At 29.8% G+C, this 10,648-nt stretch overlaps 1 protein-coding gene across 1 annotated transcript; it reads right to left on the reverse strand.

The window, feature by feature from the left end:
• Positions 1-7,317: 7,317 nt before the first annotated feature.
• Positions 7,318-10,217, reverse strand: Dr (muscle segmentation homeobox protein Drop). The gene is made up of 3 exons (XM_070641258.1): positions 9,257-10,217; positions 8,973-9,184; positions 7,318-8,646 (listed from the first exon to the last, which is right to left on the reverse strand). Exons 1-3 carry the CDS (start codon positions 9,954-9,956, stop codon positions 8,515-8,517), a joined length of 1,044 nt encoding a protein of 347 aa, XP_070497359.1. The 5' UTR covers positions 9,957-10,217; the 3' UTR covers positions 7,318-8,514.
• Positions 10,218-10,648: the final 431 nt, after the last annotated feature.

Below are 10,648 nucleotides of genomic sequence, written 5' to 3' on the forward strand. Positions count from 1 at the left end.
ATTTTTTCAGAAATGAGAGAAATATAAAAATGATCGGAAGGCTCATTAAATGTAGAGTATGGAACTCAATTTTATAATGATTTAAAAATTTCAAATTTCTCAATTTAATGTTGTCATTTTCTGGAATTGAATTTTATTTTATGACTAAAGACATAAATTAGGATTGAATTTTATGGCAGTAGACTAGATTTTTCATTTTTAATTGACAGAATATTAATTTTGATTAATCAGCATTTCGTCAACAAAAATGATTAAAAACACATGGGTTATCAAACTTTCCAACTCATTTAGACGGTCATTTACTCAAAATTTATTAAATATTGATTAGGAATTGTTAATTTTTTATTAAAAATATAACAAATTTGATTAAAATAAGGAAACCATTACTCATAATTAGGGATTGCAAGGCTGGATTTGATCTGTAATTGAGTTGTTTGTAAAGGGATAAACTCTAAGATCCGGGACCACATAAAACTCAATCTTCCTTTTAATCCAGAGTTTGAAAATCCCGCAAATAATATTTAACACAAACTGTGATTAGGGAAACTTTTGAAAATACAATTGACGAGCGAGACTCTAGCTTTAAGTCAAATTTTGCCAAGTCTGACTCAATTCCAGATTAACATCAGTGCGAGGCCCAATTTTTCTCGACATTGTCTAACCGTCTACCTTTCATCTTTCGGGAAAATCTTTGTGTAGAGAAATACTAGTCTAATATATCGGAGTATCTCTAAAATTGGAAGAAATATAGCTGGTAAGTTTAAGTTTTACGATATAGTTTCAAAATCAGGCGCTGCAGATTGATAATTAGAAACGTAGCGCTAGGTCTTCTCGAATTTATATCGAAAAGTAAACATGAATTTAGTCGACTCGACTTAATATAAAATTCGTAACTTCGACTTCTGCTAAAAAATTTAGTTCCACCTGTAAAAGCTAGTTATAGCTGTAGAATCTTTTGTTAACTAAAAGCTGGTAATAGCTGCATATCATCTTTGTTGAATAATTCAATCACAGAAGTTTGTCTACAAAATTAAAGAAAAATCTATCAAAAAATACATCAATACTTCAAAGTTCATTAAAAATATTTAAAACAACAACTTTGTAATTTCCTGATAAAAAAAAGTATAATTCCATAATTTTCCCAATCACAATTAAATAACTGGAGTGAATGCATGACCTCTGTCTACAGTATTTCAATTACAAAAAATCGATCATCAATTCAAAAAACTTATGAATCATCAAGTCGCTGATAAAATAATTTTCAGACTTATATATATATTTTGTATAGAAAATCATAATTTTAATTATTAATGCGACGTCCATTATCAGTCAGACAATTAACACATTTCTGATTGATAATAAAATTATTATTAATTAAAAATTAATAAGCTTTATTTTTCATAAGAAAAATTTAATGAAGTTTTTATTTGTTTTGAGTATTCAATAATTACGACATAAAGCAAATAAATAAAGTAAAGGGATTTTTTTAGCACATGTTGCACATGAAGGACATGCAGTAAAAAAGAAGAAGTCAAAAGTCATAATTTATGGCATCTCTTTTTGTGGTTTGAAACAAGGAATCCGGCTTGTAATTCGATACTGACTTTGTGAACTGTAAAATTACATGGAAATGTTACAAATTCATTAATGACGATAAGATTCTGTGTCTTATGTTGCAACCCATACCATGACATACAGTCTTTAAGTGTAGATTGTCAATTCACTACTTGTATAATTTTTCATAATTTCATTTTTGACAGTCTTTTGAAGAAATTGGAATGTACAGCCAAAACAGATTTCTTTCTCTTAATTAATACGATCATTTTCACATGCAACAAATTTTTGGTTTTGGGGTTCGGAAATGTCTTTAAATTTAATTTAGTTAAACAAAATCATCTCGTCAAAAGTGATTAATAGATGGGATATTTTTCCTAGAAATTAGACCTTTCAGCGGAAATTTTCTCAGTCTAGTTATGACGAAAGCCGTGGTAATTTTGAATTACCTATTTGGATGCTCGTCAAACTTATGCTCTATATGCTTATGATCTATTGAGCTGAAAGTTTTTTGGCTCGACATGTAATCGTGTGAAGGTATGAGCGATTTATTATTAATTTTGATATTAAGGTGTGGGGATAGGAAATTTAATTTTTCATGGTTAATCTTGCCTTGGACTAGTTCTGACAGGAGTTTTAGGAAATTTATAATATAATTAATCAAAAATGAAAAAAATGGTCTTAAAATTCTTAAATATTGCAAATTTTTTGGATTTTTTCAATTTAAAATCTTTAAACTTTAACTTTTGAATAATAATAATATAATCCTTTATTTACTTCAGTACATAGGTCGGAACAAAAAAAGAGTCTAACTTGATATCAACCTCGTCGGTTTTAAATCAAATCGTCGGTTTTAAATCAAATCGTCGGTTTTAAATCAAACTTTTGAATATAAATTTGAAAAAAAAATCTAGATTTTGAGTCGAATTTTGTATGGAATTGAGTCAATTTATTCGTACAAAATCTGAACTGACATCAAAATTTAATTTATACTATTTTTATGAGCATCAGAAACTTTAAGAGTTATTTAAAAAGATCTATGATCAGTTTGGATAATTAGCAAACGGTAGCCAGCGATAGAGCTAGCTTTATGTGCCGACTGAGGGAGGCCATAGATCACACTTGATCTGTACGGCTTGCAACGCAATTAAGGAAGTAAATAAGACCAGTTTGGATCTAAAGTTCATAAAACTTGAGCTAGAATCTTGACTACCATGTGCATATGAGCTCGTTGACATTTAAATTGACCAAATTACTTGCCTAGGTTTACTTAAGTATTAAGTTTGTTATTATCTAAATACCACAAATTGGTTAATCAATCCAAAATCCAGCTGGCGAGACTCTGTGATGTGCTATTCGAATTGGTGATTGGCAAAATAATTCTATACGTCAAGAGAAGTAAGTTCTAAAAATTGAAAGTATTTAAAAACTAAATTTAATGAATTCTTCCAAACTACCCACAAAAAAAGTGAACAAAAACCTTTAGAAACTCATTCAATTTATTATTTTTTCATACGAAATACAATTCCTATGTATGCCAAACAACATATGAGTGTCCATTATTATTCACCCTTAATTGCATAATAGATTGTGTTCCTAAACAATTTAAAAACTATAAAAAGTACTTTAAATGTATTCTATAAACAATAAAATAACACACCTTGTGACGCATTTACTTTGTTGTATGTTGTCAATTGTTCTATCAAGAGGCTATTGAGAGACATAAAAGCAAGTTCTCAAAAATCACTGGGCACCTAGGCATGTGCTACATTTTTTGCTAATTTCATGTTACAAACAATACCCATCAGGAATCAACAATATGTTTTCTTAAATAATTGTTCCTTTTTTACACTTCTGGTAATTTTATAAATAAATTTAAGGACCCAAAAATGAAGTTTGAAACAAGAGCAAAAACAAAAGATTTCAGGAAAGGGCATACGAATGATTGCAAAGAGGAGTGAGAAAAGTTTTCACTTTGAGGCTAATTAGCGTGAAATTTAAAAATGTGCATCATAAAATCATGAAAAACTACACGAGGATAATTTTTCAAAAAAAAAGCATCAAAAAAAAACTAGAAAAAGAAGAGAGAAAAAATTGTTGGCGCCGAAGGCGTTCCACACATATTTAAAGAGTCTTGACCGCCTTGATATGAAGGAGGTTGTTTGAAGCTGCAGCAAAAAAAAAATATCAAATTACACACATAAGGAAGATGCCGATCATCCTCTATCTGATTTGTCACAGTTCTTTAAATCATTAGCCTCGATTGATTATAGAAACATTTCCAAAAAAAATAAGCAGCAAGTCGCTAAGTAATAAATTCCACTTAATTTTAACTTCCGGATATGCAATCTGAACCCCAAAAAACACAGCAACATGGCTGAATGTGTAGATTAATTATCATTTTAATAAATATTTTTATATTTACTCAGATTATTATGAATGAATGACTTGAAACATGCGATGTAATTAAATTATTACCATCTCACACTAGAAAGGTTATCAGTTGAGAGAATGAAAAAATTAATTTATGTTCATAGCTAATTAAATCTTTCCCTTCTGTCTTGACTTGACTTGACTTTACTTTACGAAAATAAAGGCCTGATTTTTTTTTTTCTAATTTGATTTGATAAGACTGACTTAATTGACAGACTAACTACTGATTTTTCATTATTTTAAAACTTATTTGCTTATCACACAGAGCTATTTGTTATTAGGATGGAAAAAAAAAATCTTATCGCTTAAGCAATTATGTTCGTTCTATTAAACAAAATATTCCCTCATTAATCAAGCTAAAAATATACAATTTTCAAAAATGATTTGTGAGCGGTTTTTTGTTTTTGCTGTAAGAATTATTGTGATTTAATTTTTATTTCACGTATGGGTGAAGCTACAGAGTGGGGTTTTAAGGATTTTTTTGCAATTCTCATATTGAATTGCTGATGGATTTAAGGGTCTAATTATTTGATATTGCATACATTTCAGTCTCTTTAATCAGAATTCTTGTATAATTGGCTTAATGGATCTTTAGTAAATGAATTCATAATTTTCAAAGGAACAGCCTATGCATCTCAACATTTGATGAACATGACGTGAAAAGTCGACTTTTTGATTGCACCCGAATAGCACAAATTGGTTACTTACTTACTTCCTTGACTGGGGCGCACGGAGGCTCATTGCCGCGTTTAAAGAACGTCTGTGGATAGCTCCATCTTTCGATAACTTCTGCCAATTAGGGATATTGAGAACTCTAGCATCCTTATCAACGCAACCAATCCAGGACATTCTCGGTCTTCCTCTTGATCACAAGAGAAGCACGAATAGCACAAATCGGTTAATCGATCTAAATCCAAATCTAGTTTGTCTTGACTCTGACTCAACGTAGAATTTGATTTGAATCCGGCTCCATAAAGCATCCCAGAGTCACGTCGGACTGGTGCCGTATTTTGGACCGACTTGTGCTATTCCTAAACTAAATTTGCTAATTCCTAACTAAATTAGAATTTTAAATCTCAACTGCTGTCCTCATATGCCCCATCAAGGCGGTGTCATTTGGTGTTAATAGAAAACGTGGATTCTTAACAGCTCCGTGACAAACCCATCTCCATTTGTGTCGCTCGAGACAGTCTACATCAACGAGATTCTTATCGTATACTTAATTCCTAAATTAAAAAACTAAAGTGTGTTGTCTAAATGTCAACCTATCATATTCTTAAAATTTACATTGTAATGTTTCAATTATCTCAAAATATTTTGAACCGTTACTGAAATACTCACGACTTTGTTTTACAAAGATATAGAATTTACAAGCTGTATGTTGTATTCAGATGCTTATTTTGAAATAAAAAACTCAATTTGTTGCTGTTTTGTCGATTTCAGTGTTTCGTTTACAAAAGGCTTGTCTGTCGAATTCCTGAATTTTATGCACCTTTTTCAGCAACAAATTTGTAAATTACTTTATATGCATCATAAAATGAAAGGTAAGTATGCGGAATTGATTGTAAATTTGTATTTTAAGGATACTTTGAGGTTTGACTTACTTACTTACTTTGCTGGCTGTACAAATCAATTAAGATCCATGGCCTACCTCAGATACCGCTTGAATCAGGCCTTATCGCTAACTTCCGCTCGCCAATTTCCAATACTAAATGAAATTCCCATTTATTCATCCAAATCGTTAACTTAACGATGTAATATAATTGAATTACAAATGCAGCATACAGTAAAGCACTTGAAAACACTGATAAAAAGGTTGCAAAATATTCCAACAATGCCAGTAATTCCAACTCTGTCATCAATCAGTCGTCTTATTTAATTTACGATCACTGATTGCTGATATCAAACCTAAATAAAGAAATCAACATCTACGGTCAAAATAGCTCAGTAATTAAATTAAAAAGAGAGAGAAAATATGTTTATTTTATTTTTCTAAGGAAACAAAAAATGTCTGCCGCAATGTGCAACTTTCTCTAGGGAATCTAATCTATCCGTAGAATCGCTCATAAATCTCATCTCGTCTACAATTAAATAATTTTTGTTGCGCGTGTAATTTTTTCTTTCCCCCTACAAAGGAATCATTTTCATACATGGACACTTTTTAGAAACAGCGATTGCGCAAAAAAATGTCGATGGGTCGCGCTATAATCATTATTTGACTTTTTCATATTATTATTTCAACTTCAAACTGATAAGACTGTAACAAATACAGCTGAAAATAAAATATATAAAATTTAATTAATCAATTACTTATTTTGTATTGCATGCAATAAATAAATTCGTTATCGATTAAAGTAGCAGCAACAAGAATGGAGAGAAATTAACGACCATGAAATGTGCAATTCGATTTTCCTTCTTAAAGTATGAAGCTGCAAAAATAAAGAGCATGACTTGATTGAATATAAGGAGAAAATACATGAATTTTGATTAGTTTTTAATGAGATTGATGTTTTTATTTCTTAACAAATTAATTTATTCGTTTGGTAAAAGCAATATAAAGTCTTTCAATCACTTTTTTACATAGATTGTAGTTCAACAATCAATACATTAATTAATCATTATTATTTACTTTTAATTTAATATTTACAATTTGACGTAAATTGTGATCATTTGATATGAGTTGGATTGCATAACTTTTGTGTGATTTAAATCAATAATTTCAACTTTTTTTAGTACTTTTTTGAGATTTTGATTGAGTATTTTTAAAAGATTTCAATTTTGGGTATTTTAAATATGCACAAAAATGATTTTCGAGTTTTTTAAAAAATTCTTCTTAATTTGTTGATTTTGAAGAGATTTTTATGACATCTTTGTTATTTAAACAATAACTTTGCATCTCAATTGAGTTGCACAAAGCAGTATGACACCTAGTGAGCGAGCTCTTCAGATGCATTTACCTGCTTTTTACTTGGAATTTTTTAAAAAATTTATTTTTTAAAAAGAGACAAATTTGAATTTTGAAAAAGAACAAAAATATATTTTTGTTGCATAAAACTTTTAAATTTGAATTTTTCTTCAATTTGAAATTATAGAAAAAATGTTTTTAAACAATTTTAATATCTAAAATTGCAATTTTTTAAATTTACAGAACTTTAACATTTTTAAATTTCAAAACTTCAGATTTTTTGAAGATCAAATTTGAAAATTTTCAATATCTTTAATTCAAATTTAAAATTTATAATTTTCTGAATTAAAATTTCGAAATTTTATATTTAAATTAACAAAACTTCAATTTTTAGAATCTAAAATTCAAGCTTTCATATTTTAATTTTCAAATTCCAATTTTCTAACAAATTTAACCATTTCAAATTCAAAATTATATCTCGTCTAAATCAAACAAATTCTCAAACTTTCAAAATCCAATTCAAATTCAATTACTTAAAGCAACATACAAAATGTTTACTCAAGATATATTTCAATCTCAATTAGCTTCAAAGCATCGCAAGTCGACAGATAGTCTGACAATGTATGTTGAAGTTTTTGAACTTTCAATCGTGTCTATTGACACAAACTTGCTAAGATGGATTTAGACAGTAAGTCTATAAAGACAAAAGAATTGGTCGTGTTGTAAGATGTAGACTGGTGAATGTCTGGGTGAGAGATTTTTGAGTTAAGGATGGATATACTTGAAGATTTTGTTGACTTTAGTGATATTTTAATTTAGTCTAGGAATTGCTGACAATTTGATCAACTGTCTAAAGTTGTCAGACAACTTAAAACACAAGAATCATCAAAATTTCAAGACATTTCAAACAACCATCCTTAAAACATTTAAATGCTCGTCCAATTATCTTTAACGATCGACCAATAAAAAGCCTTTATGACTTTACTAAGGGTAATCACATGAGATTACTACCAATGCTCATGCCATATGGATTATCGAAAAATAATCTCGATAATTTACCGTCAATAATTTTCTAAAGATCGGTCATCAGAAAATGCTCTTAAAAGACCTTTTTTTCACCTCGAAAATCGTGCATTAAAGATCATCAAATTATTAAACTTTAGTCGTGCAATCATCATACAAAGTACCTCAATTTTCGTGATATTTTCACTGCAATATTCATCATTGGAATATAGAACTTAATGAGAAAGTAAAGGAGATAGAGAGTTAAAGTTGATTTTTTCACTGAGAAACGTTTTTTTCGCCTTTTTTTGTCACTCTAACTCAATTAAAATGAAGATTCTTTGTCCATAATTTACATAACTTATTTAAGATTATTTTCATTTATTACAATTTTCTATTTTCAAATGTGCATCAAATCACTTTTTAAATATCTTCTTTTTTTTTTGTTCATTACTTCACTTTTAAGTACTAAAGATTGTTTTCATCGTTCATTTAAACTAGTTCTGTTCATCATCTTTTGTGTTGCATGTGTTTTTTAAATTACATTAATTATATATTTATATTTTTTTTTGTTCATATCACTTTTCATTTCAATATTATCGTCGGTTCCTCTCATGAAATTAAAGCAAATGCATCGCTTCATTTATAAGGGTTGGATGAAAATATCCCATATAAAGTTGTGCGCCTGGACCCGCTCTTCCTAATGCTGCCATTTTTATTTTTTCTAATTCAGCCTCCTGAAGTCGTTTAGCCTGAATAGGGGAGAGAATTAAAGAGGGTAAATATTATTAGTTAAGGTTGTCTATTTAAGAGTTTGAATTGGAATTAATTGCGAGTTTTGAATTGAGTTTAGGTTGATTTATGAGGTATAAACATATTTTTGAAATTCTAGACAAAAGCTGTCTAAAATATGAAAATCTTAATAAAATTCTAATTCTTAAAAATGTTCAAATTTTCAATATTTTCAAGTTCAAAATATTTGAATTTCTCAAAAAAAAACTACAAATTCGATCAAATTTCCCAAAAAATCTCTCAAAACTCCAACAATCGTCAAATCAATCAAGTTATCAATGCCTACCTTAGCTCGTCTATTTTGAAACCAGATTTTAACTTGTGTCTCTGTCAGTCGTAGGGATGATGAAAATTCAGCTCGCTCCGCAATACTCAAATATTGTTTCTCGCGGAACTTTTTCTCCAATGATAATAATTGTTGTGTTGTAAATGGCGTTCTCGGTTTTCTGTTTGGCTTATGTTTCCGTAGATTACATTTAATGCGTGGTAATTCAGTACCTGGTTGAAACAGAACAGGAAAGGGTGATTTATGAGAAAAAAGTCCCACCATTTGCGTTTCTGATAACTTACTTCCATTCAATTGTCCGGGAAGTCCCTGACCGGGAAAAAGTTCTGGAGGTCGTCCAAATGGTGGCGGAATTTGTCTACCGGGCCATCCAGGAACTCCATTATTCATACCCCATGCTGCTGCTGCTGCCGCTAGTGCACTAAATGGCGTCGGACGAATTAGTGCCTGTCCAGCGACTAACGGATGTGATTGCAATAGATCTCCTTTATGTGGTGAGTCGATATTACTACTGTTTGTACTATCGTTCTTAACATCTTCAACGTCCACAATTGAGTCCTCTTCGTCCTCATCGTGTATTGACTCGTCGAAATCATCTGATGCAATTGAACTATGAGGTGTATGTGATTTTCTATCCAATAATTCACTGTCACTTATTTTATTATTGAGGGAATTGCTACTACAATCATTATCATTATTATTATTATTATTATTATTATTTATCGGTAAGCACAAATCAGTCTTAGGAACTGATAAATTTTTAGGCATTAACGACGATAGATCATCGTTATTATTGTGAAAATTATTCTGGTGATGATGATGATTATTTTTTAACACTGTCGCTGTAAATGATTTACGATTATCAGCTAACAATGATGCAACACTAAAGTTACTAATTTTCGAAGCTTTTGTCTCCTTATTAATATCCACAGAAGTTACCGTCGGGCTTGTCATCGTAATTGTACGAATGGGCGTTACAGTCATTTTGATATTATTCCAACTTTATAAAAATTAATTTTTTTTTTTAGTGTTCAACTTTTTTGCCTTATTTTACGCATTGGAAATTATTTCCTTTAATTTCTTCTTTTTTAAATATTTTTTTATTTATTAATCCTTAAATTTTTCTTTATTAAACTTCTTTAATCCTCTTCACTTTCTTCTTTTTTTTTATTTGCTAAAATTTCTTTCTTTTTTTCTTCAAAAAAACTCTCAAAGCGATCACTTGATTTTATACGTCTTAACTGAACGAAGGAAACACACAAACTGAAAATGTTTGTGAGCAGCACTACACATTAAAAAAATATTTTTTTCTGCCGTTCAATCTCACAGCTCACTAACACATGTGTGAACGAGAAAAAAATGATGATTTCAGCCAATCAGAGACGATTTTATAAGAGGGGCCTCTGTTGCTGCTTTACTGGTTTCTACATGCTTAGCAGACGTACATGTACGTGTGAAAAAGAAATCAGTGGTACTCACATAAAGCGACAAATACATAAACAAAAAAAAAATTTAAAACTTCAATAAAACAGCAATTTGTTTGCAGCCTCAATTAATACATTCATTCATTCATTCTGCTATGTGCTGTTTCTTCTCTTTTTTTTGCTGCTTTCTGCCTTCCTCTCTCACTCAACTTGAATATCTAATTGCATTGATTGCAAAATAATTTTCTTTAA

Source organism: Chironomus tepperi, unplaced genomic scaffold, assembly GCF_022539635.2.
Source record: "Chironomus tepperi strain 1889 unplaced genomic scaffold, CSIRO-AGI_Ctep_v1 contig_244, whole genome shotgun sequence".
Lineage (NCBI taxonomy): Eukaryota > Metazoa > Arthropoda > Insecta > Diptera > Chironomidae > Chironomus > Chironomus tepperi.

What these genes read in the sequence shown, in the direction of transcription:
- Dr (XM_070641258.1), bottom strand. Translation starts at nt 9,956, where the DNA reads ATGACTGTAACGCCCATTCGTACAATTACGATGACAAGCCCGACGGTA. An exon ending in TCCCGGACAATTGAATGGAA is followed by an intron (nt 9,185 to 9,256) that starts GTAAGTTATCAG and finishes TGTTTCAACCAG; the next exon opens with GTACTGAATTACCACGCATT. An exon ending in TTCAAAATAGACGAGCTAAG is followed by an intron (nt 8,647 to 8,972) that starts GTAGGCATTGAT and finishes TCCCCTATTCAG; the next exon opens with GCTAAACGACTTCAGGAGGC.